Genomic DNA, 26,307 nt, shown 5'->3' with positions numbered 1-26,307 from the left:
CTACAACTTTCCTTTGCATTCAGGTTTTGTCCCAAGCCATTTCCTTCTAAACAACCATCTCATTTAGGACAAAATTACCTTCCTTTACCTTCAACAAAATGTATTCCCATTCCTTAAATCTTTCTTACATATCTCCTACTTTCCTACATACAGAGTTTCCCTTTATTTCCATCAGTCTTAGTTACACCAAGCAGAACTTTGTATTCATAGAAACACCTTTAGTTATTAACCAATTGTGAACTGTTACAACAGAATTCTTCAGGTGGCAATTTATGAATCAGTTAAGTGGCAAACAAGTTTACCAACAGACATAAATACTCTTAGTTTCTTTGCAGTAAGAAGTCAAAAGCACAAACCCGGGTGCCCCGCCTCTTCATATGTTTTGGCTTTTCCTCACTACTTTCTCTCTCTTATTCCATTTTTCTCTTGTCACTAACAAGTCTATCACCAGTTTTCTGTTCAGGCTAACATTATAGTACCTCCTGACACCATCATTGATACTGAAGCAAAATCCTCATTATTAATTGTAGTTGGTATGAAGTAACATTAAATGACACAGGAATGGCTGTTAGAAAAATCTACTAGCAGGTCACTTACCAGTCATGAGCTCATTTGGGCCAAACACTGCTGGGTAGTCCATTTCCTCCTTATTTGATGACAGTGTTTCATGTGCACATTACAGTTGCCTTGTTTTTCTGATATGAAATACATAATGGGCTTTCTTTTGCTTTTTTACAGTCCAGAGACATTAAGTCGTTCGCAGACTCAGACACTGGAGAGTTTGGAATTCATTCCTCAGCATGTTGGAGCCTTCTCTGTGGAGAAATATGATGACATCAAGAAATATCTAATAAAGGTAGAGTCAAAATTACAGTGGTCTTGTGAATGAATGACGCAGCTACTACGCTGTATCATTCCATTGCGCTCAAGCTTATTGGTACTGTGTTCCTATCTTTGCTTTCCAGGTATTCCCTTTGTTAATTGTCTGACTACTAAAAGCACATTTCCACGTGAATATTGTCCTATTGTGATGATAGAACTTTTTAAAGTTTTGTGATGGTGCTCAATGGAGTTCTTGAGAACAAGGGTCAAAGTTTAAAATGGCTTTTTGTTAGTAACATGAGCAGACTAGAGGTTGCATAAATCATGTTGCCCTCACCCCGTGGTTATGCTCTTTGCGTCCTTCTCAAACCCCATACGATTTGCTACACTTTAAAGCATGACGTGCATTGATAAGGGGTTGCAGGAAGCCGTATCAAGAGAAATCAAGGGAACTAGAGAGTGACAATATTGGAGCATAATCAGCTATCAAGTAGTTGTAATTATATAAACATATAATATATATTATATAAATATAATTAAGCTATAAACTTCACCAAAAAAAAATAGGAGAGGTTACCTTTGAGCAATTTTTTTGGTGAAGTTTATAGCTTAATTATATTTATCAGTATATCCAGAGCTATTTTCTAAGATGTCAAAAGGATTCTTTGATTAAGATTAGAAACTCCTACTCCATATAATTTGGGTAGACTCAACACTTTCAAGAAAAGTTGAAGTATTTGAATTTTCCTGATCCAAAAGTTGACTCTTGCCGTTTTGAAAATTGTTTATCATTTATGAAATTGTTTTATTATTTGTTGGTTGATTGTTTCTGCTGTTAGTCCTTGACTGACTTCGGTGATCCTCTTCCTGTTCAGGCCTGTGACACGCCACTGCACCCCCTGGGCAGGCTTGTGGAGACCCTGGTTGCAGTTTACAGAATGACATACGTGGGTGTGGGAGCCAATCGCCGGTTATTGCAGGAGGCTGTGAAGGAGATCAAGTCTTACCTTAAGCGAATTTTCCAGCTGGTGAGGTAAGAGATCCTTCTCGCTGAAGTCTGCAAGCTGCAGAACGCTGCTTTATACTAACGCTTAGGTGTCTTCGTCCTGAGTCTAGAGATTTATAGCTTTGTGAAGAATCATTACGGTTGAAGAAATTATTCATGATTGAAGAAATTGAAGAAATTATTCATCAAGACAATAGTTTTTGTGCCACAGATTCTTAAATAGATTAAACAACAAAAAACACGTTTTTTACTTTATGCAATAAACACAGGAAAGGAAACCATTAACAAAACAAAAAAGGCAACGTACTGAGTGGGAAAAGGTATTGGCAAATGACATATCTGATAATGATTTGGTTAATACCCAAAATATATAAAGAACTTACTCAACACTAAAAAACAAACAAACAAAACCCCACTAATAATCTGATTTAAAATGGACGCAGGACCAGAATAGACAATTTCCCAAAGGAGAGATACGATCTCTCACGTACCTGAAAGAATGCCTAACATCACTAATCATCAGGGAACTGTGTGTGTTCTCGCAGGCTTCCATTCTAGCAGGACAGACTAAATAAAATACGTAGTGTGTCATGGGATGGTAAATGTGGCAAAAGATGGGGCTGGAGGTAAGAGGCTGCTATTTTAAATAGAAGGTCCAGGAGACCTGCCTAATGTACTGTCTGAGCAGAGACTTGAAAAGAGGTGAGAAAGCAAGCAAGTAGAATACCTTTGGAAAGAAAGTTTAGGTAGGAAATTTGGAACTTGTGAAATTTAAGATCTTTTACTGGGGTTAAGCCAACATGTAAATACTGTAATGAGGTCATTATACAAAAATTTATGAAATTTCCAGGAAAACTTCTTTCTATTATTAACTTCAGAATTGATAGATGCATTTGGAACTGTCTTCAGTTTTGAGGGGACAGTGTCATCCACTAAAAGACCGCTGGCTGGGAGTGTTTCAACTCTGACGTTACTTAGATGAGTATCATGAAGATAAGTTTTCTGACTTTTGGTTTCGTTTTTCCAACTATAAAATTAGGGGCAGAGACAGGGGTGAGATATAAGTCTACAAAAAATAGAAAAGATTACAATCTCCCTTTAAAGAGTCAAGGTGTATGTCTAAAAGAGGACCATGAACTTGTTTATAGTGGAGTCCACCATTGCATATAAGAGGTCAGAGATAAAATCTAGGGCAAATTGAAAACTTAGGGGAAAAAGTCCTCAGTAACCTATCTATCATCTTGATAATTTGGAAAAATATTTTTTAGCAACTTGAATTTTTGTTTTAAAGATTTTACTGAGAGAGAGCAAGAGAGCAGGGAGAGTGGCAGTGGGGGAGGGAGAGGGACAAGCCGACTCTGCGCTCAGAGCCGAGCCGGCTCCGTCTCGTGACCCTGAGATCATGATTGGAGCCTAAACGGAGAGTCAGCCATTTAACCCACTGAGCCACCCAGACGCCGCAGCAGCTTGAATTAAAACAAAAAAATTTTTTTTTATATTTTACATTGATTAGATTTTCAGTTTTTCTTAGTGTTGAATATTTAAGTAGTTTCCAACTAATTGTTTGTGCTGTGAGAATAATGGTCTCTGCTTGAAGAGTCAATACAGATTGACCTCAGATGAAATTTGCCAGTAAGAAAAACACAGAGATAAGAATTTCTCACTCTTTAATAACCAGACAGAGAAAAAAAAAGCACATGATTTTTTAGTAGTATTATTATTCATTAGCTACACTCTTAATTTTATCCTGTAATTACAAAGAATCAGTTAAGAATCTTAGGGAACTAAAAAATTTAGTTGATTTAAAATTTGATTGCATAGATCCTTTAAATAGATGAAATAATAGAAATGCATAAAAATGCATTTTACTCTTTTTAACCATTCTCGAGGTGCAACATTTTATAATTGTATTTTCTGTTATTCCTTAGATTCTTGTTTCCTGAGCTTCCTGAAGAGGGCAGCACAATTCCTCTCTCTGCCCCTTTGCCAACGGAGAGGAAATCCTTTTGCACTGGCAAGTCAGACTCCAGATCCGAGTCGCCAGAGCCAGGGTAAATGGAGTTGGGTAGAGACAGTGAAGAGGGTGGGCGGTCCTAGCCAAAGAATCCCAAGGAGGGGTGCCTGGATGTCTCAGTCTTTAAGCATCTGCCTTTGGCTCAGGTCAAGCTCCCAGGGTCCTAGGATCCAGCCCCACATTGGGCTCCCTGCTCCGCGGGAAGCCTGCTTCCCTCTCTCCCTCTCTCTTTCTCTGCATGCCTCTCTGCCTACTTGTGATCTCTGCCTTTCAAATAAATAAATAAAAAATAAATAAAAATAAAAATAAAAACCAACCATAGAAACAAATACAAAGAATCCCATGGAAAAGTTTTCTCTTGATCTCAGTTTCCTTATTTTTCAAATAATGTGTTTGGGCTAGATCCCTTTTAGGCTGTATTACATTGTATTAGCCAAACCCCACGGAAGCACAGTCCCAGATGACTGGGTGCAAAGACTGCTGAGCAAAGTGATGTCATGCTGATCTAGAATAACCACAGGGAATTCTTTTCAAAATGGAACCAACTAGATTTTCAGTTAGATTTTGAGTTAATGAAAAGTATTCACAGTTGGTCCAAGATAAAACTCTGGGCCCATATAGGTAAGGCCCTCCTGTTAGCTCCAAATATGAAAGTAGAATAATGTTATAACTATTTCTTTTCTTTTTTTTTTTTTAATTTAAATTTTTAAATTTTTTTTTAATAAACATATGATGTATTTTTATCCCCAGGAGTACAGGTCTGTGAATCGCCAGGTTTACACACTTCACAGCACTCACCATAGCACATACCCTCCCCAATGTCCATATCTTTCTTTTTTTTTTCTTTTTTAAAGAGAGAAAGTAGGGGGTCTGGGGGAAGAGAGAATCTTAAGCTGACTCGCTGCTGAGCACAGAACCTGACTTGAGGCTGAATTTCACCACCCTGACATCCTGACCTGAGCCAAAATCGAGTCGACCCTTAACTGACTAAGCCGCCCAGGTTGCCCCTCTTATAACTGTGTCTTTCCTCGAAATGTCCCATCTTTACTTTCAGCTCTAGAAACTGAAGCTCGTTGATTCTGTATTCCATTTTAATATGAATGCTTCTCCAATATTTTGTAGTTATGTGGTAACAAGCTCTGGGTTATTGCTTCCCGTACTGCTGCCTCGGCTCTACCCACCACTGTTCATGCTCTATGCCCTGGATAACGATCGCGAGGAAGACATTTACTGGGAATGTGTTCTGCGGCTGAATAAGCAGCCAGATATTGCTCTTCTGGGCTTCCTTGGGGTACAGAGGTAAGTACAGTAGTTAGGAGTAGAATCAAATGGTTTTAATTTAAAATGCAAACAGCATTGTCAAGAATCTGGTACTTTACTACCCAATGGAATATATGATTTGCAGTTTCTTCCCTTATTTGCTTATCTGTTATTCAGCAAAATAGTGATATTTAACCTTTACTTTTGAGAATTTTTGGAGTGGAGTGTAAAACTTTGTTATTCTTCTGAATTGTGTTGTATTTGAATGTGTGCGTGTGTATAAAATGTGTGTGTGTATATATAAATTTTACCCATCCTATTTGCAGTCCTTAAAACAGAATACATGCGTTGACAGTTTCAGAAAAAAATTCATTATATTTTGTCTTCGACAGTCTTCCTTTCCTTCTCTTTCTTTCCTCCCCCTCTCCAGTTTCTAATTAAAAGTTTTAGAAATGCTCTTTGTTGTGGAGCATTGTTTCTTGTTATTCCAAGGGAACACATTATGCTTTTTTCTTAGTGCTGTGATGAGGCTGGTCCCCCCGAACCCAGTAACTATGCATATGTGCAATCAAAAGTGACCAAGCCTTAACCAGAAAGTGAATTTTTTTCAGTAGGATAATTTGACAGTAAAAATACAATAAAACTGAGTGAAGGAAAGACTTTGGCCAACTTGGTAATATCCATAATGTATGGGGGTACATTGACAGATCCCTTAGAACGTGATAGGAACTCTTAAGTTATTTCTGGAATGTTTATTAAAACTGTATCTGTGGAACAGTTATTTTAAATGGGGACAGGGAAGGCAGTATAGCCATCAGCTTTTTTTAACGGGTATTAAACTATCATAAGTAACAACTTGTGCTAACAGTGTCTGGATTCCATTGTAGGAAATTCTGGCCTGCAACCTTGTCAATCCTTGGAGAAAGTAAAAAGGTATAGTAAATTATGGTAAATTTTAATTTCCTCAGTAATTATGTTTTTCTTCAATGTGGGATATTGAAAATAACAAAACATTTCCATTTTACTTTGATAGAATGGTAGCTAAGCATGAGTTATTCACTGAAGAGCCACACCTTGCTACCAGTGTCATTTAATTTTTGTTGTTACTGTGGAAGATAGCTTTCCTCGCTGACCTTCATAAATTCTCTTTTTTGCAGGTTTTGCCAACTACAAAAGATGCTTGTTTTGCCTCAGCTGTAGAATGTCTACAGCAGATAAGGTAATTGCTGATTTGTTGAAAAATCACACAAATCGAAGTAATAGTCTATTAAGATACTATTGAGATCTTATCTTTACCTAAGCTCTAAGTGCCCCCCCTTCACTCCTAGAAGGTGTCACACTCAGCCTGGAGATCAGAAAAGGCTCTCTTGAGACATTTGGCTTACCTTTTACTCTACAAGGCCATTGTGTTTTCAAAAGAGGTAGAGAGCCTACCCAGAAATGTATCTACGTAATCACATCTTTAGCCAGATGGAAATTAACCAAACTTTATTACTCAGAGAAGTGTTAAGAGAATAGTGTCCTACATGGTTAAAGGGGGTAATCTTACGATTTAGTGAATTCTTCCATGTGAACCATAGAGAGTTGGAGGCATCCTTTCTCAAGGAACCAAGGGATTAGTCATCCCTTCCAGCAACTCATTATGCCTGATGTGTGCAACTTAAGACACCCAGGCCCCAGGAGGGCTTATTGTCAAGCAATTAATATTTAAACACTTCTATTAAGAAAAATTACAGGACTTTTTTTTTTTTTTTTTTTTTTAAACAACAGCACAACATTTACCCCGTCAGACAAACTTAAGGTGATCCAGCAAACTTTTGAAGAGATCTCTCAGAGTGTGCTGGCATCACTTCAGGAAGACTTCTTGTGGTCCATGGATGACTTGTTTCCTGTTTTCTTGTATGTGGTGCTACGGGCCAGGTGACCAACCTTTTCTGACTTGATTATTAGGGACTCATTATTTTAATAAGTGTTTTTCTGAATTGATGAGCCATTTCTCTTTACCCATTCCACTGTGGTGAGCTGTTCTTTATTTTCCCTTATGTATATTCAGAAGGAGGATGTACATATAAACAGAAATAATTCAATGTCTTTTTCTCATTGGGGCAGGATTAGGAATTTAGGCTCCGAAGTACACCTCATTGAGGATCTAATGGACCCTTATCTTCAGCATGGGGAACAGGGAATAATGTTCACCACCCTGAAGGTAAGTATAGGTAATATTTAATGTATATTTTTTAATCTTAAAGTCTGTCCTTAATTTACCATATTATAAATCTGTGATTAACCACTGTCATCTTTATACAGAGGTTTAATGCAAACATTAAATACCTTTAGAGCACATATTGTAAATTATTTTAAAATATAATAAAAGTAGAATCAGTTAGTTATTTTTCAAAATACTAAAGCAAATTACCCAATCCTCCCTATAAACTGAGAAAGCAAATCATTAGAAATGCTTATAACAAGAGACCATCTATGTAAATGTTAACTCTAGAAAAAAAGCAGAAAGGATTCGTAGTGTCCAAAAAAGTGTCCAGCACTAGAGCTATTTAACAGAAATGAGGTAACACAGAGAAGGCAGTATGTATATAGTGAATGTGAATTGCATCTTCTTTTTTCTCCATGAACTTACTGTAACCAGTGTCTTACGGATGAGCTTCTGCAGTCTGAGTACTCTCTAGAGATTGTTGCAAGTCATTGTATTTCCTCGCCTTGACTTCTCTTGGAATTTTAGAATAATTCTGCAGTATATTGGAACAACAACAAATAGAAAATGGCATAAACACTCCTGAAAGAAAGGGAGAATAAACCGACTCTGCCAATTAGTAAAATAGAAAATTACAATAATTAAGACAGTATGTTACTGTCACAAGAATGGACGTGACCCCTAACAGAAGGGACGGCCCTCACAAGAGCAGTGTTACAGTAAGAATTTCCCATGTGAAATTGGAAACATCAAACATAAAAATGGAAAAGAGGAATTATTTAATAAATGGTTAATGTATTGGGATGCTTATTAGATGTTTTGGAGGGAGGGTGGAATCAGGGTAACATCACCCCCATTGTTAGTGGCAGATGCTTTGGAGAATTTAAGTGTAGAGAAAAGAAGAGAGGAGAGACAGGCAAATTAAGATGAGAAAAAATCCTAGAATTTAATGGCAGATTTAGGGCTTGGGTTAGTTGTTTGAACTTTTCCCATGAAATATCACTAACATTTTCCATTAAATAGACTAGAAAAGGTAGAGAAACTAGGGAAAATATTGCCCACCTAGAACTTAAATTTTTAGTATTTATGTTATAAGAAGAGTTTCTCTCAACATATCTGCAAGGGAGAAACAACTGATACGTTTATATGTAGGAAAATGCTCAACCTTACTGAAAATTACAGTACTGCAGATTTAAGCAAGATGGCATTTTGTGCCTACTAAAATAGCAAGGATCTTTTAAAATTAAAGCCAATTATAGCCAATGTTGGTATAGGGGTATAGTGAATTCAGGAATGTGCTCATATTGCTGGGCATATTGGGTTAAATAGCAGTCACTCTTTTAGAAAACTGTTGTTAATATTGATATCATCGATATCAAAAATGTTCTTGGGGCTTGAGTAATCCAGCTCCTGGAGATTTATCCCGAGAAATTGAGGAATGGAAAACATACATGGTTTGACTGAGGTATTCTTTGTAGCGTGAGTAACTTCCAAACTTGGATACTTTCAGGATCACCTCGGAATGCTTCTTAAACATTCATTCCTGGGACATTTGGGTGGCTCCGCTGGTTGGGTGACTGCCTTCGGCTCAGGTCATGATCCTGGAGTTCCAGGATCGAGTCCCGCATTGGGCACCTGCTCAGTGGGGAATCTGCTTCCCCCTCTGACCCTCTCCCATCTCATTCATTCTCTCTCTCTCTCTCTCTCTCTTTCCCTCTGTCAAATAAAATCTTAAAAAAAAAACAAATTCATTCCTGGAAATTCTGACTCACTGATGCTTACTCTTGATTTGTAGTTTCCTAAACATACTAGATGATTCCAGTTACAGTTGTTTGTATACCTTATAATGTTCAGCATATTCTAAATGTCCACTCAGTAGTGACTTAGCAATTAAGGTATTTCTATTTAGTCAAGAATATTAAACAGCTTGTAAAAAGCTTGTTTATTTTAGAAGTAGAAGAAAGTGTGCAAAATCTTCTCTCTACGAATTTACAAGTAGGCCAAAGAGACCGTGGACAGGTGAACTGGAAGTAAGCAGGGAAAAATAAAGCACCTAACTGATTTTGTTGGAGCTTTCGGTATTAATCAGACTTTCCCTTTCTTTTGTCTCCTGTGCATTGCTGTGTTTATGTGGTTTCTTTACAAGTAAATTTTAAATGGTTTTGAACTTTTTTTTCCAGGCATGTTACTACCAGATCCAGCGTGAGAAGCTTAACTAGGATGCACGACAGCTTGCCAACTGGATTATCTGTAGGATGTTTTTGCACCATCTGGCGTCTTCCCGAAGTGGCGAAAACGAATGGTGTTGAAATTAGGACGTTGTGTTATTTTGGTGGCTATTTCTGAGCCTTACTAATGATGATAGCCCTGCTCCCAGAAAAAAAAAAAAAAAAAAAAAAGACTGTTTGACTCAAAGAGAGGGTTGGAACACAGATCAAATTCAATTAAACCAGTCCCTGGCCTATGTTAAATCCCCCAGATATCACACATTTGCTGTTCGGGAAACCAGGACACCCCTTCCTGCGGTAAAGAGAATGCCAGCTACCTGAAGTTGTCAGAAGAGTTCCCAGTATAGCTTCTTACATTAAAGAAGTTAATAAATTGTTCTGAGTTCCGGGTTTGCCTGCGGTTACCCCAGACCCCTTTGCAAGGAGCAGATTGTACTTGAAACTGTAGTCGCCACACTATGCCTTCCTGAGTCCCTTGCAGTCACGAGTGCATCGTGCTTCTTGGCTGAGGGAGGGGAAAGAGGACCTTCTCGAACTGCAGTTTTAACTTTTTCTAAGCTTTTCCACCAGGGTATTCATGACGGGAGAGGTTCTATGCCGTGACGACCGCAGCCCGACCCCCACCATGGAACATCTAAACAGGAGTCTTCTGCCTCCCGACTAGAATATTCTTGGATTCCTTTCAGTGCTGCAGAGTGAACACACTGGAATTCACACACTGACCCCGAGCTGCTGGGGCCCCCTCCCTCGTCCGGGTGCAAGTGCTGTATCTCGGGGCCCGTGAATGAGAGCCCGAGGAGCTTGTGCATGTGGGCTGTGTTTTGGAGCAGGACGAAATTCCGGGAAATTCCGGGAAATTCCGAAGCAGGGGACTGCATCCATCCCTGGCCTGGCGTTCTGCTTCTTCCCTGTACCTCGCACTGAACTCACAGAAGGGAAGAAGGAAACAAGCTTTGGCTTTTCCCAGCTCAAAAGTATTGTAACACCTCAACATTTTAGTGTTTTGCCTTTCACATTTTTTTTTTTAAATGTCCTATTGTGAATGGTTGGTTTACACTGTACAAGTAACACTAGGAGCTGTTTTGAATAACACAGGTGCTCTTCCTCATCTCATCTCCTGCACACCGTGGGGAGCACGTGGAGTGTCCTCCAGATTTATGTTAACATCAGCAGGTGTTAATCAATTTTAAAAAAAAGGATCATGATTTCTGCTCTACTTTATAATCAAGACATGTTTATTAAAATACTGTTTCGGAATGTTGGCTGTAATGTAACAGCAATTTTCATAATAAAAAACATTCATCTCGATGAGGTTGTTTTATGACTATGTAAGAAACGACTCAGGGGCAGCTTAGAAATTTAAATCCAGACTTAGTGGTTTGTTTGTTTTTTTTTGTTTTGTTTTGTTTTTACTTATTTATTTTTTGCCTGAAGTGTAATCAGTGCCTCTTCGTATTGGCCTCAGAGGTCCCTCTGGCATTTTAGAGATCTCTGTCTTTAAAATAAACATAAATTCATAATTAGAGCCCCTTTGCTGGCAAATTGATTTTCTGATCCTAATACCCCAAGGACAGGGGTCTTAAATCTATTATTTCTTTGAATAAAAGGCATATTTTCATAGTCACTGTTTTTTTGTTTTGTTTTGTTTTGTTTCTCCTGAACAGATTCAGGGAAGGGAAGAGTGAGGGTTTAAAATTATCATTGGACCTACTACATTACATTAGTTAGCTATTTCCCAGCTATGTCTTCTCAAGAAGGCTTTCCATGTCACCACTGCTCTCTACCAGAAGGTGGCTCCCCATTATAGGAAAGGAACCAACACTCATTAGTTTATGTTAAACACCTTGCATTTCCATTTGAGATTCTTTTGATTTTAGAATAAACACAGATTCCACATTTTGGTTTTAAAGGCAAATTTACCCAATGTCTTGGATCCCTTGAGAGAGAGAGACAGACAGGGACAGTTCTAGAAAATGAACGAAGAAAGACTTGAGACCCACGGAGAAATTCTCAAATGATGGTAGACTGTTTCAGTCCTAAGAAAATCATATTTTAACTCCTTTTTTTGGAGGTTTGGATGGAACTTTCCAGTTACTTTAGGCCCTTGATCCTGTTATTTATACCTTTCAGATAGCATAGCAAAACCATAAATTTTCAAGTTCTAAATCTAAATCTCCAGGCCACTGTCTTTAAATAGAAATACCTAGCTCTCATGCAACGGGTTACAGATCTTTCCTATGTGTGGTGAATGCTGAGAGTAGCTCTGAGGGGCAGGTATTAACCCCACTGATGTAGACACGGACGGTGACTATGATTTGCTCACTGTTTGAGCTGGGACTCTGAGAGAGTATCTCTAATTCCAGGGCTCTTTCCCACCACTGTTGCCAGAGATGCCACTTCGAAGCTGGGTTATGTGTTAGAGCATAGAGTAGGGGCACCTGGGCAGCTCAGTCGTTTGGGCAGATGACTCTTGATTCCTGCTCAGGGTTGTGAGATCCAGCCCTACATCTCAGCAGGGAGTCTCCTGAGACACCCTGTCTCTCGCCCTCCACTCCTACCCCTGCTCACACACACTCATGAATGCCCTCTCTCTCAAATCCTTTTTTTTTTTTTTAAAGATTGTAAAGTAAAAAATGAGTTGAAAATAAAACCTTTTTTTTTTTTTTTTAAAGATTTTATTTATTTGACAGAGACACAGCAAGAGAAGGAACACAGCAGGGGGAGTGGGAGAGGGAGAAGCAGGCTTCCCTAGAAGCAGGGAGCCCGATGCAGGGCTTGATCCCAGGACCCTGGGATCATAACCTGAGTAGAAGTCAGACACTTAATGATTGAGCCACCCAGGCACCCGGAAATGAGAACTTTTCATAACATTAGGTGTTTATGGTGTGCTCAGAATGGTCACCGATCTATCATAGTCCCAGCATCCATTTTCATCAACAGTGGAAAGCAAAGAAAACCCATCTGTTTAATTTGAAGTAAATGGACAGATAAACCTCTGACTGGCCATTTTGTCTTTATTCTGCTCTGCCCTGCTGTGAGCAGAACCTTTAGTTTTCTTGTAGGTTATCTACTTGCCAGTGTGCTTCCCACCGACTCGCACTTCCTGTGTGTCGCTGCAATAGAAGATTTTCAAATGAGTAACTCTAATCTGAGAGAATCGGTATTGACAGTCACTTGGTAGGGAACCTTCCAGAAGGAACTGTTTTTTCCAGGCCTCATTATTATTGGCCCAAGGGTCTTCCATCATATTCTCATAACATGAGACAATAAGGTTAAGAGGTCTGCTTACTCTCTGGTGTCTCTGGTTTTTCCTTCATTAAAAATGCTATCATCTGTTGGGCGTGTGTTACCGAGGAGTGGTCAACAAAAACAATGTTTGTCGTGGTTAACCACGTGGTGACATTTTGAGAGAAAATACCACAGCGACGACTGAAAATGATATAAATTGTACTTCTCAGTGTGAGGAATACTTAAGATCTGTGGCAGGGGAAGCTTATGAGTATCTTAGTGGTTAGGCTGGGTTAGGCTTCTGTGGATTAAATCAAAGAGGATGTGCAGAGATTTTTTCTAGAACAGTGAGGTGACTTTGGCAGCTAATAGCCCACTAGTATTTTCTACCAAAGCTTTTCTCTGGATTGGAGTAACATTGTGTGTTTGCAGTCTTGCAGGTAAGAGACTCTACCAAAGGATCCTCAGTTACCAGAAGAGATCTATAAATGTCTGTGCTGCTGTGACTTTTTAATAGCTACAGATAAAATTCTGGGTAATTTAATTTGAATGGTTTAGTTTCATTGTAACCCAAATCGTATGGAGAATTCTGTGATTTTGAAAGAGCAGGTTTTCCTTTGGGAAACTGTTTCTTATGGATGGAATAATGCGCTGTCGCGCAGCCTGAGTAAAACTGAGCATTTGTTCCAGCCCAGTCAATGGCATTTTTACCCAGAGGAAGCTGGGCCATGTTTGTACGGGCATTAAGTTTTCAAGTGCTTTATCAGGCTTTGTTTAATAGGAAGCATTGTTTTGAAAAATGAACTTAATAGGGGTAAGGGGAATGGCATTTAATAGTAATCACTGCATTTTCATAAGCTCATGGAAATACTGATTTTTAAAGTAATATTTAGGACAAATTCCTCATGAGTCCGTAACACTAATGCAGCTTCTCAGTGAGTAAGAACCAGTGACCCTTCACCTCTTACTTAATTAGTCCAGAATCGCATGTAGTTTTATGTCTACCTGCAGCCTCCATCGTGACTTCTCCTCTGACAGCAGAAATAGGTAAGTTCTAACTGACAAACTTGGTCCAAAAGTCGAGAAAAGGCAAGGAAGAGCGATTATAGCCCTTTGCCAGGCATTTGTCACGGCTAGTCCCACAAACAAGAGGAAAACTTTTGATTTTGCTACTTGTTAAGTGTACCGAATTCCTCTTTGAATGTCCATTTCCACGTCTGAAAAATGAAAGTTTTTCCAAGTTTGATAGGGAAGGAGGTTGAAGTCAATATAAGCAGGCTGAGGTAGAGAGGAAGCGCACAGGCCTCTGGTATCCCCAGCTCCCACCTGAGGACGTCCCAGCTGCTTTTGAACTCCAAGGGCAAGTATCAGCCTCTGACTTCCATATTTCGGTCTCCCGTTTTTCCACCCCTTCTCAACGACTGGACATACAGCCCAGCCCCTGCTACACATGCTGAGGCTTCACAGTGAACTGGAGACCATGGGGTCCGCCTTCCAGAACTTCTGCAGACATGACCCACACAGAAGCCAGGCCCCGAACAGGTTAATTCAGAAGAGAATTGTGAAGCAGATTGTGAACCGAAGCATCGCAGTAGTTTTCAGAGACGTCCGGAGAGCGGGAAAACCATTTTCCTAGTTTCCTTCTAAACTTCTTGTCTTGCCTTGGGCTAATACCGGGGGCTCAGTGGCTTAAACAACAGAGGTTTTCTTTTGCCCCCACAGTTCCGGAGGCTGGTAAGATTAGGGTACGAGCATGGGCGGTTCTGGTGCTGTCCTTCTTCCTAGCTCAGAGACGACTCTGTCTGTCTTCTTCTGGCAGAGACATTGATGGAGAGCTCTCTGATGTCTCTGCTTACAAGGGCACTAACGCCATCATGGGGACCCCACCGTCGTGGCCTCGTCTCAGCCGCCTCTCTCCCAAAGGTTCCATCTCCAAATACCGGCACAGTGGGGTTAGGGCTCCAACATCTGAATTTGGGGGAACACCATTCAGTCCCCAGCAATTTGTCACAGGAACCTGACAGTGACTCTGTTTTTAGAATTCCCCCTAAAAGTCACGGAGATGAAAATCGCTGTTTATGACTTCATGGGAAAGGAGGTTTTACTCAACATAAGCTTTTTAGCATATATGAATTCACTTTCTGCAACCCTGGAGTCAGCATAGATTTACTGGAAGCTATGTTAATAATTAAAACTCACTATAGAAATCACAGTCTATCTGTAAACGTCCCTCACAAATCAGGTCAAGTCTGGAATGCACAGTCAGGTGCCCTCGCTGCTGCACGGACAGCCTCGTTCGGCACATGGGCTTTTGGACATTAATATGGAAGAAATGTGATCCACCTTATGATGCAGAGATAGCGGTAGGCTTGTTTAATCTGTACTTCCTCTCCAAGGATGTGACCTCTGAACCACGCTTTGGGTAGCATTTCCAGCATTTACCTGAATATGATGGCTTGCTGTCGGACCCATCTGTCTGCTCTGACGTCTGTCTGTCTGGCAGATGATACTCCACCTCCCTTTTCTTTTCTTTTTTTTTAAAGATTATATTTATTTATTTGATAGAGATCACAAGTAGACAGAGAGGGAGGCAGAGAGAGAGAGAGAGGGAAGCAGGCTCCCCGCTGAGCAGAGAGCCTGATGGGGAACTCAATCCCAGGACCCTGGGATCATGACCTAAGCCGAAGGCAGCGGCTTAACCCACTGAGCCACCCAGGCGCCTTCCACCTCCCTTTTCAATGATCTATCCTCCATAAGCTCCCCTCTTAGGGAGGGGAGGTAAGTCATACATGCAAATGTTGTGCTAAATGATTCGACAGAGTGCTCAAAAACTAGAACACAGGAAAATGGCAGGGTTTAACCTAACTTGGTTGGGACTGGGCAAGGTGCGTGGTGGTGGGCATGGCAAAAGCATGTGATGTCAGGTTTTGGTAGAATCTAGCAAGATAGAATACTTCAGTGTGACTGGGAGACAGTGTGTATGGGACAGTTGTTTAAAATTCTATGACTGCTTTCCTTCTCACTGTCTGGGAATTTAGGGACAACATAATAATGATCTGTCTTCTTCTAGACAGCCCTCCTGCTTCAACTCCACAGCCTGTCTAAGTTCTAGACAGCGGTTCTCACCCATATCAGATGCAATATCGCAGGCTCTAAAAATTAATTTGCAATACTCCTTTTTTAAAAAAAAAATCCCAATTTCTCCTTTATTATCCTACTTGGATACAAATGCTGCTGTTGCCCTACCCATAGACCCTTGGTCCTTACGGCTTTGGTGCCCTCCAGGCCAACCTCCTAGGGCCAGCACCTGACCTCACTATCTGAGAGGATGAATGTAGGAGGCTGGAAGAACTAGAAGTAACGTTCGCTGACAAAAGCTCTCACCCAATGACTGGCAACATTGATGTATAAATACCCTCCATTTTTGTCCCTTAGGCCCCCAAGGGATTAAGCTCCACAGTGCCCAGAGTAGTCACTTGCTTGATGCACTTTTCACTAGCTCTTTCTCCTGGCCTTGTCTTAATATCCCACTCTGCTACTGGTGTTTCTTGGGATCACTTTCCAAACAAATCATCCCACTAGTATCCTTGCTCTGTGTCTAATTCTGGGGAAACCCAAAATAAGATGCTTGCTTACACACAACTTCAAAAAGAAAAAATCTGTATGGTGCCCTAGTAATAAAAAGATGTTAAATAAATGTTGTCAATAAGTCATTGTAAATTTCAACAGGTAAATGAACTACCACTACACCAAAAGATATAATGAAACAACATGTTTGCACCTATTAAAAAAATCCACCAGGGACACAGCTGCAGCCTTCAATGCAGACACAGATAATAGCCAGATAGTGGTATGTTATAGTGATGCCCTAAATGTTAAGTTTTTAGGATTCTAATGCGATAATTTGTTGGGAAAGTGATCCCAGGAAACACCAGTAACAGAGTGGGATATTTCTTAAGACAAGGCAGGGGGAAAAGCCAATGAAAGGTGTATCAGCAAAATAGCCTCACCATTATTGACATGATTTTCGGAAAGGGTGAACAACTTGATAAAGTCCAAGCAAAACAAGGTGAATTCATTTCTAAATTATGGTGGTAGCATTTCAGAAAATTCAATGTATGTTAAAAGTATACAAAAATACTTTGTATTTTTAGGTAAAGAAAAGCTGGGTTCTAGGCTCTGATAATTAATTTTAAGTATGTGTTTTGTTTTTGTTTTTCTAAGCAACGTGAAAGTCCAGTGAGGTGTTTTAAAGTTATACCAGGGCATAAGTTTCATTATATAAGGCAACTTCTGTGAAATTTCCACAAAGAACAGTGAGCTTATTCCCTTTGCCTCATTTTCTTAATCTTCCTTTTGCTGGCGGAAAAGTAGAGGTGATGGCTGGAGCTCCAGCCTCCATTTTGGAACAGGAAGATGGGAACCACGGCACACCCCAGGAAGGTAGAGCAGGGAGCTGGAAGGAGCCCGTTCTCTGAGTGCTTCATGGAGCAAGGTTGCCCTACCCGCCCTGAACTGTCTCTGCCTCTACACTTTTATATAAGCAGGATATAAATTTCTACCCTGTTTAGCCACTACTATTTTGGGTTTTTGTTTCTTGAAACCAATCCTTCCTAAAGCTACATAGAAAATAACCTCTGAGAGTATGCCTTGGATATAACCACGCCTCTTGCCATTCTGATCAGTGGCAAGAAGAGCTGTAGGTGCAGTGAGAGGGAACAGGGTCCCTGAGTGGAGTCCGGCCAGGGAAGGCCCTTCTGAGCTCTGACGGATGGTAAAATTAACTAGGTGAGAAATAAACAAATATTGGTTACTTGTTAAAAAAAAAAAAAAAGGAGGAGGAGTATTCCATGAAATACTAATGCTCTCTCCTAGGGTTGGTTAATTTAGAGAGTAAGCGCCAAGGGCCAGTGTTTTGTTGGACACGGGTCCCCAGATGTAGCATAGGGCTCCACTTGCTCAGTAAATGTTGTTGAAAATATATTCCAGCGCGTGAGAGCTGCAGGGCCAGCGTGACTGAGTGAGCTGTGTCCTGTTTACGGGTCTGCTCCCAGTGCTGAATTCCGCCGGAAAGCTTGGGCAGGAAGGACACAGTCAGACAGAGGAGCACATCCACTGGACAAGAAGAACATGAAACCATCCATGGCAACCAATCCGGAGAATGGTATGTGGTGCCCGGACTCCTTCCTGGACCAGAAAGGTCTTCTAATGTCACTCTAGATGTGAGATCGAATTTAGGGGCAGGGCTTCTAGAAATATTTATTGTGATTCTTATGAGGAACTTGTGGGACACTACCTGTCTTAGTGATGAGTGTAAGCAATTTCCAAGGCACGAAGGTAGGAGATTGTCACAGTGGATTCAGAACCTTCTTTTTTCTCTTTTCCCCAATGTTTTATTTAAACTTGGAACTTCACATTAAAAATATCACTACAAAAATAGAATGCCTATGAAAACATGTAAAAAAAAAAAACCAGCATTCGCTGAAATCTGTTCAGTTCCTTTAATCAGTAGAATCCTGAGATTTGTGTTAAACACTTATTGGCAGTTAGAGTACTTTTTTTTTTTTAAGATTTATTTATTATTTATTTGAGAAAGAGAGGGCACAAGCAGGGGGAGGGGCAGAGGGAGAAGGAGAGAGCATCTCAAGCAGATTCCCTGCTGAGGGCAGAGCGAGACTGGACCCTGAGATCATGACCTGAGCCAAAACCAAGAGTCTAACATTTAACCCACTGAGCCACCCAGATGCTCCAACAGTCAGAGTTTTTCAACAACACTTTCAATAAGAACTTTCAGAAAAGGTGAAAACAAATGATTGTTTGAATTAGAGAAGGAGGATCCAGAAAACAACTCGATGATTTTGGAATAAACCAAAGGCTGATAAGGTGGGGGAAAGGAAAGAATATTGCTCTCATAAAATCTTCCATCTGTAAATGATCTATTATTTCATCTAATGTTAGCAACAACCCTATGGGAAAGCTAGCAGATTATTTTGCCCCAAGGATACTGGGCTTCAGGTCGACGGATGACTTTCTGAAGTTCCCACAGTGATAGAACCAGAGCTCTTGGCCTTAAACCCAGCGTCATGTCCTCTCATTCGTCCCCGCTGCCGGAGTTCTTCACGCTTCCACCTGCCCTTCTTCTCCGCCGCCCGCCGCCCACCTCTGCCCTCTCCCTCTCCCAGGTGTCTCCCAGATCCTGAGGCTTGTGCTGCGGGAGCTGAATCTGTTCTACAGCCGAGACGTGAATGGCGTGTGTCTCCTGTACGATCTTCTCCACTCCCCATGGCTGCAGGCTCTGCTGAAGGTGAGTGCCCCATTCCCGGAGGCCTTGGCTGCTGCGGGAGCTGGAAACTGCTCACCCATCGGGGCCACTCTCTGGTCAGCGGGCAGGGAATTTCAGCTTGGTACATTTCTCAGAAGGCAGTTCTTTTGTGTGTTCTGAGAACTTCCAGCATGGGTGTGGGGCACCCCCAGCAACAGCTGTCGGGGTGCTGGTGGATGTCTGTAATTGATCTCAGTTCTGCCGCTCTCTATCGGGAGATGGCATCAGATCCCATAGGGAAAGGGTTATGTCTCCTGGACTGCTGCCCTTCCCCCTCATGTCAGTCACCAGTCACAAGTCCAGGCTGTTAACCTGTACTTCTGACCAACGGTCTATAAATCAGAGATTCCCATGACCTTCTCCTTGGATGTGATTAATTTGCTATAGCCCACAGAACTCAAAGAAATATTTTATTTGCTACATTACCAGTTTATTATAGAAGGATATAACTCAGGAACAGCCAGATGGAAGAAATAGATAGGATAAGGCATGTGGGAAGGGGTGCGGAACTTCCATGCCTGCCTCCACACTCCCCTAGATTTCCACAAGGTCACCAAACCAGAAATTCTAACAAACCCAGTCCTTCGGGGCTTTTCTGGAGGCTTCATTACATAGGGGTCTTGATTAAGTCATTAGTCACTGGGGATGGATTCAACCGTCAGCCCCTCTGGTTCCCCAGAGGTGAAGGTGGGGGTGGGGGAAGGGACTGAAAATCTGAAGTCTAATTACATGGTTGGTTCTCCTGGCAACCTGCCCCTAACCTTAGGTGCATTCCAGAAGTCACCCCATTAACATAAAAAAAGGCATCTTTGTCAATTTCCTCATTTCGGGAATTCCAAAGGTTTTAAGAACTCTAAGCCAGCGTCAGGACCAAATACATAATTCTTATTATAAATCACAATATTACAGCAATCCTCAGAGAACTACACAAAGCTCAGAGCTTATGAAGGGTTAATTTAGGTGGGCAGTTCCTCTTTCCTCCCTCAGTTCCTTTGCTTCTAGAGGACCCTGGGATCACAAAGTACCACAAATGGCCATTGACAGGACCCTTAGCATCGGTCTACAGCCCTTTCTCCTTGAGGCTAAAACTCAGGACAAATAAAAATGCTTTTAAGAAACTGTTCCTCTTTGGGGTGCCTGGGTGGCTCAGTCGGTTGAGCATCTGACTCTTGGTGTCAGCTCAGTTCATGATCTCATGGGTGGTGAGATGGAGCCCGGCCTTGGGCTCCCTGTCCAGCGGGGAGTCTACTTGGAGATTCTCACTCTCTGCCCCTCCCCCCAATAAATAATTAACTTTTAAAAAAGTATTCCTTTTTGTTTCTTGAAATTGGGAAATGAAAGATCTACAGTCCTGTTTACGTATCTTAATTTTTTTTAATCCTGAAAATTTCTTTTTTAAAAAATTTGTGGCTAAAACTTTATGCACTCTACAATAGCATCAGCTATGTGATTATAATTTTGTTCAAAAGCTATTTTTAAGAAGGATTCTTTTAAAGTTATTTTTGGGGGATATGGGTGTTTCCTTCAGCTAAGTGTGAAATGTGGTCAGTCTTTTGACGCATGTTAATACATTCTTCAAAATAAGAGAAAGTGGCAACATCTTTAGCTTGAACTAAGAGGTGCTCTCACGGCGCTTGTTTTAAAGCTCTTGATTTCTTCGTCTGTTCCTCTCCTGCTGGGCACCTTAGGCTGGCTCCGTGTCATGACTGCTGTGAACAGAGCCGTGGTGAACATGGGGGTGCAGACATCTCTTTGAGTTCGTAATTTCGTTTCTTTTGAATACACACCAGGAAGTGAAATACACAATGGGATGGTATTCAGCCATGAAAAAGAAAGAAATCTTCCCTTCTGTGACAATATGGATGGGTATCTCGCTGAGTGAAATAAGTCACACAAAGAAAAACAAGTATCGTATATTTTTCACTTGTGTGTGAAGTTTAAAAAAAGTAGAGCTCGTAGGGACTGAGACTAGGGGCTGGGGCTGGGGAAAATGGGGAGATGTTGGTCAAAGGGTCCAAGTACCAGTTATGAGAAGAATAACTTCAGGGATGTAATGTAGGCCATGATGACTATAGTTAGTAACACTGTATTATGTACTTGAAAGTGGTGAAGAGGGTAGATCTCCAACGGTCTGTCTCACACACACAGTTGTCATTATGAGAGGTGACGGAGATGTTGACTTACTGGGGTACTCGTTTTGTGAACATACAGATATCAACCCAACATATGGTGCACCTTAAACTCACACGGTGTTATCTATCAATGACATCTCAAGAAAGCTGGGAGAAAAAGCCCCTCCTGATTCCTCTCAGGCATGTTTTTTCCTCCTGGGAGTAGCTCACACAGGAGTTCTGTCACTACAGGGATTCCCGTGCTCACGCGTGCAGGCGGTGTGTCCCCTGCAGGCCCTGCGTCAGGGCACCAGCCTTCTCACTTCCAGGCTGATCTGAGCAGGGGCTTGGAGGCAGCCCAAGGAAGCACCGTCAGCCCAGATCCGGATGGAGGAAGGCTGAGCCTAGCTGGCCTCCTGGGCCTCATCTCTCCATCGGTGAGAGAAAGGAGATTCCTACCAGAAAAAGGTTGGGACCACAGAGCGAGCCATGGCTGTGTGTCCTTGAGCCAACTCCAGATCTCAGTGTGGGAAAAAATCCCTCAGGTCAGCAGAGATGAAATTGAAAGAAATTTTTTTTTTAAGATTTTACTTATTGATTTGACAGAGAGAGAGGTGGGGAGCCCAAGCAGGAGGACTGGCGGGCAGCGGGGGAGGGAGAAGCAGACTCCCCACTGAGCAGAGAGCCCGATGCGGGGCTCGATCCCAGGACCCTGAAGTCATGATCTGAGCCAAAGGCAGCCGCTTAACCGACTGAGCCATCCAGACGCCCTGAAGCTGAAATTTTTGTGACTGAAACTTTCTGGATGATTAAGGGAGGAAAAGGAAACAAATAGATATACGAGCCGAGTGCAATCAGCGCTTGCAGCGTGCCTGTCCTCTTGTTCGGATCCTCCGCGGAACCCCGAGCCGCACAGCGCTTGCCGTGGCCTTTGCCCAGCACAGAGGTTCCTACAGGTCTCTGGCTCCAGATCCCTATTGGCCTCCACCCTGGAGACCCCAGTTGTTAATTTAACAAGAGTAAATGTCTGCATTTCTTTTCATCAATGACACTGGCTGGGGAAGATCAGATTCCAGTGGCCGCGAATAACCAAGCCCCTGGAGGGTGGGAGCCACCTGACTTGGCCCGTTTCTGACGGACAGTGACAGACACCTTAGGAAAGGCCAGCACACCAGCCTCTCGACTGCTGGTGCCGTGGTTGGCCAGGCTCTCCACTTGCAGATCTTTTGACCCCCGACGTTAATGGTCCTGTTATCAACATGTCATTCTCCTGGCACTGCCTCTCTGCAGGTTTATAATTGTCTCCTGGAATTTAAAGAAAAGAAACTTGTTCCTGCCACAACTCATGCACAGACATTATCCTGCGAGGTAAGGTGGTTTTTAATCCACAGAATAGTGGGGCTTTAATGAATTAAAGGATCTAATGGCAAAGTTGGATTGAGGATGATGCATCTCACAGGTGTTTCTAATTGAGCTTCAATAGAAGGAAGAAAATTGGTCGATCCTTCAAATTTAAAGACAAAAAATAACATTTTTAGCATGTACCCATTTCTTTTTTTCTCTAACCTTGGACTCTATTTATCCTATGTAGTCCAAGGGTAAATATTGTTAGAGCGTATGTAGATCTCTCTACAATGTAGATCTCTCGGTGGGCTCTTTGCTTGAACTCCAGACTCTCATATCAAATGGTCTCCTCTCCACCATAAGTAGATGCATGCTTGATGGACCCTGGAAACTCACCGTGTCCCATGAGCTCCTGATCTTCCCCACACCCAAGGCCACTCCCCTGCCAACCTCTTCCATCTCAGTAATGACGTCTTTATTCAAAATATATCCAGAATCTTATCACTTCCACACTGCCACCAATAGAAACCTTCATCATCTCATATACTGACAATACAGCCTCCTACCTGGTCTGCTTCTACACTTGCCCTTCTATAGTCTATTTCAGCATAGCTATTGAACTGATCTTCTTGTAGGGTGTGTCAAATCATGTCACTCCTCTGCTCAAACCCTCCCAATGACTTCCCATTTCAGGGTACACATCATAGTTCATAGATAGCCAAACATAACGTAGTTCCCTCTTTGACTTAACACTCAGTGCTCTAGCCCTCGTTCATTCTGCTCTAGTCAGATTAACCCCTTGTGGTTGTGTGAACCAGACACACTTCTGCCACAGGCCCTTTGGACTTGCTATTCCATGTCAATAATATTCTTGCCCATATAGCCACATGACTTGCTTCCTTATTTCCTGGTCTCCACCCAAATGTCACCTTCTCACTATGGCTTTCTGTGGTCACCAATCTAAAATTGCAACCCCTCAGAGCACTCTCTGTCCACTTTCCTGTTTTATTTATCTTCTTAATTCTCATCAAGTAAAAATGGAGATTTTTTTTTTTTAGAATGGGGATTTTTGTCTGCCACAGTATTTGTATCATTGAAAACAGTGCCTAGCACATTGTAGATACTCAGTAGATATTTGTTGATGGATGAATAAGTGTAATCCCTTTTATTATTACTTTTTACGCAAACCATATTAAAAGATATAGGAAAAAAAGAAGCAAACACTGTACCCTCAGTTTCAGTAATCAACGATTCAACTTCTTCTCAGTTGTCCCCAGGAAAATATACACATGATATTTTATTTGCATGTAATCCTAGGGAATGGGGATAAAGCTTAGTAAACTACTGTTTCCATTTGACTATATATAATAAGACTCAACTGCTGGGGTTTCCTGGGGTTCAGTAAAGTCTTGAAAGGTTTTATGTCCTCCCAGAAAGCAGGTCTACATCCCAAAAAGGAAAGACATCAGAATTAGAATGTTTAACACTTTTTCACTGCAACAAATATTAGAATTGGTAATCAAATAGTAAGTCCTAAAAAACAAATTATTATTCCCATTTTCTACTTGACAAATGGAACATCCCATGGAATTAAGCTCCCTGAGTTCTTCAGGTATTTGAGCCTGTGCCTGGAGAACTCAGACAACTTAACCTGACCGTAAAGATTCACATTAACAAACTGTTGTCTTAGCGCCACTGGAGGGGAATTGCCTTGATACATATTACAAAATTGTATTTGTTTTTCCTCCAAGCCTCTGGCATGCCAGGATAGAGGCATTGGGGTTTAGACTGTCCCCAAATCTTGGATTCTACCTGCTGTAGCAAAGTTGAATGAATGAGAGAAGATCCTAGACCCTGACTTTAAAGATAAAAAGGAAGGTTTCAATAAAAGCTTTTCTTAGGTCAATAAGATGCTGGTCAATGTATCTGTCATCCAGCTTGGGTGGCCTTAACTAGGTGATGAAGATTTTTAAAAATTTTACAGTGTATGCTTTTCCACCAATCAGGTAGTGGGACTATTACGTGAAACTCCTAAATCCCCTGAGATCCAAGAGCTGAAACAAATCCTCCAGGACCCACACTTTAAGGCAAGTGCTTGCTAAAATAGACAAGATATGCCCATCTGGCATGTGGGCAAAGTTGGCAAGAAGAAATAAGGGTGATAGGAAATGTACTTTCTGAATAGATGCTCTATTACTGTACGTGGGTGACCAACAGATTGTTCTTAAAGATGTGGGACTCAGATGTGACTGATTCTGTGTTGTTAGCCACGGAGCCAAGCCTGCCGTATTTATGAAACGTCCAGAACTTTCCATGATGTCTTGTTTCCACCCTGAAAAGCCATTGTCCCTCCAAAATTCTGGGGGACAATCAGGGTAGTATACTTCCTTTCCAACTTGGAAATATTTTAAGTTTTGGACAAAGAGTGTGAAAGTGTTCTGAAAATATAGTGTAAGGGTGATCAACTCAATGAGGGAGTATATGAAGGACAATTGATTAAAGAACGTTTGATTGTAGAACAGAAGCCTGTCTCATAGTACTCATAGAGTTTGAGTTCAGTTTATCAACAAGTGAGAACTTTAAGAGACTCTCTGCATTTGGAACAATGGAATTTATAAGTCAAATTTTCAGTTCACAAGTTAACCCTAGACAGTTTTCTCTGAGTTCCAGTGAAGTTCTGTCCATCGGTCTCATGTTGGCCTATAGAATGACTACTTCCCCACCCAAAGAACTAAATATTTAACATAATGGACCATCAGAAGGAACTCTTTAATCACACCCCAGATCAGGAAACTACTTTTTCTTACTCCGTTCCTCATAGTTCCTTGGGAGTCACTGACAAATGAAACCAGCAAGATGTTTTGATTGCTGTCTCCCATTCTGCCTTAATTAGGGAAAACCTTACAAAAGTTATTCTGTAGTTCAAGCTTATGGGAGCATCATGGATTACTTGGGTTTGCAGGAAAAGAGAAAGTGACAAAGTACATTTTAGGAGAAATGCAAGACTATCTTGTGTATCACTTAACCTCTCTGTGCCTCATCTCTTTATGAAGGAGGACAATCAAAAAGCCCGCCTCACGGCGTGATCGTGAAGATTGAGTTAATCCACGTAGAAGGCTATGCCCAGCATGCGTGTGTTGGTTGTTGTGGTGATGGCGGTGGTGTGTCTTACAGAGTGTTGGCTCACCTTCTTCTAGGAGAGGGTGTCCTCTGTGTGACCTTTGTTCCCCTTGCCTTCTCTGTTCCTAGGCCTTGCTCAGTGCCCATGACAGCGTGGCTCAGAAAGATTTTGAACCCCTTCTCCCCCCATTGCCAGACAATATCCCTGAGAGCGAGGAGGCCATGAGGATTGTTTGCATAGTGAAAAACCAGCAGCCCCTGGTAAGGAAATCACTTCATCTTCTCAGAATGATATCGGGGCTCATGGTGAACCAGGGGTTAATTATGAGCTAAGGGTTAATTGTGAACTACATTATCTCCTGTAGTTATTTAATATAATGTTAAATATTCTTGTTTGTAGTCACAGATATAGTTTGAGGCATTCAGATAACATGGGGATCCGTGATAATGGCTAGAGCATGACATCCTAATGATTTTTGCCTGTGGTTTCAAGCACGTTATATGTTACAATGTTTTCACAAGGAAAGACTTCTGCTTTGTGTTTTTCTTTGTTGAAAAATCTGTGAGAAATAAGACTTATTTTATTTTATTTATTTTTTGGGAGAGAAAGAGAGAGAGAGAGTGAGAGCATGAGCCAGGGGAG

At 41.3% G+C, this 26,307-nt stretch overlaps 2 protein-coding genes across 6 annotated transcripts in view; both read left to right on the top strand.

Annotated features, from left to right (window-relative positions):
• Positions 1 to 11,064, top strand: part of ALS2 (alsin Rho guanine nucleotide exchange factor ALS2) — an 81,160-nt gene extending 70,096 nt beyond the window's left edge. For all 5 annotated transcript variants that reach the window (XM_059393216.1, XM_059393215.1, XM_059393212.1 and 2 more), the window contains 9 exons: positions 739 to 856; positions 1,698 to 1,855; positions 3,757 to 3,879; positions 4,965 to 5,141; positions 5,990 to 6,035; positions 6,260 to 6,321; positions 6,873 to 7,022; positions 7,212 to 7,308; positions 9,492 to 11,064. In XM_059393216.1, coding sequence (XP_059249199.1) covers positions 739 to 856; positions 1,698 to 1,855; positions 3,757 to 3,879; positions 4,965 to 5,141; positions 5,990 to 6,035; positions 6,260 to 6,321; positions 6,873 to 7,022; positions 7,212 to 7,308; positions 9,492 to 9,530 — 970 coding nt within the window. In that variant the 3' untranslated portion in view covers positions 9,531 to 11,064. The remainder of the gene's footprint in view (positions 1 to 738; positions 857 to 1,697; positions 1,856 to 3,756; positions 3,880 to 4,964; positions 5,142 to 5,989; positions 6,036 to 6,259; positions 6,322 to 6,872; positions 7,023 to 7,211; positions 7,309 to 9,491) is intronic.
• A 6,833-nt stretch (positions 11,065 to 17,897) lies between these two features.
• The window catches only part of MPP4 (MAGUK p55 scaffold protein 4), a 36,487-nt gene continuing 28,077 nt past the window's right edge, over positions 17,898 to 26,307 (top strand). Inside the window, exons 1-5 of the mRNA XM_059392636.1 lie at positions 17,898 to 17,931; positions 18,950 to 19,071; positions 22,491 to 22,568; positions 24,551 to 24,631; positions 25,794 to 25,925. Of these exons, the coding sequence (XP_059248619.1) occupies positions 17,898 to 17,931; positions 18,950 to 19,071; positions 22,491 to 22,568; positions 24,551 to 24,631; positions 25,794 to 25,925 (447 nt within the window). The remainder of the gene's footprint in view (positions 17,932 to 18,949; positions 19,072 to 22,490; positions 22,569 to 24,550; positions 24,632 to 25,793; positions 25,926 to 26,307) is intronic.

The sequence above is a fragment of the Mustela nigripes genome, chromosome 3, assembly GCF_022355385.1.
Source record: "Mustela nigripes isolate SB6536 chromosome 3, MUSNIG.SB6536, whole genome shotgun sequence".
NCBI classification, from domain to species: Eukaryota; Metazoa; Chordata; class Mammalia; order Carnivora; family Mustelidae; genus Mustela; species Mustela nigripes.
This window is presented reverse-complemented; position numbering and strand designations above follow the sequence as displayed.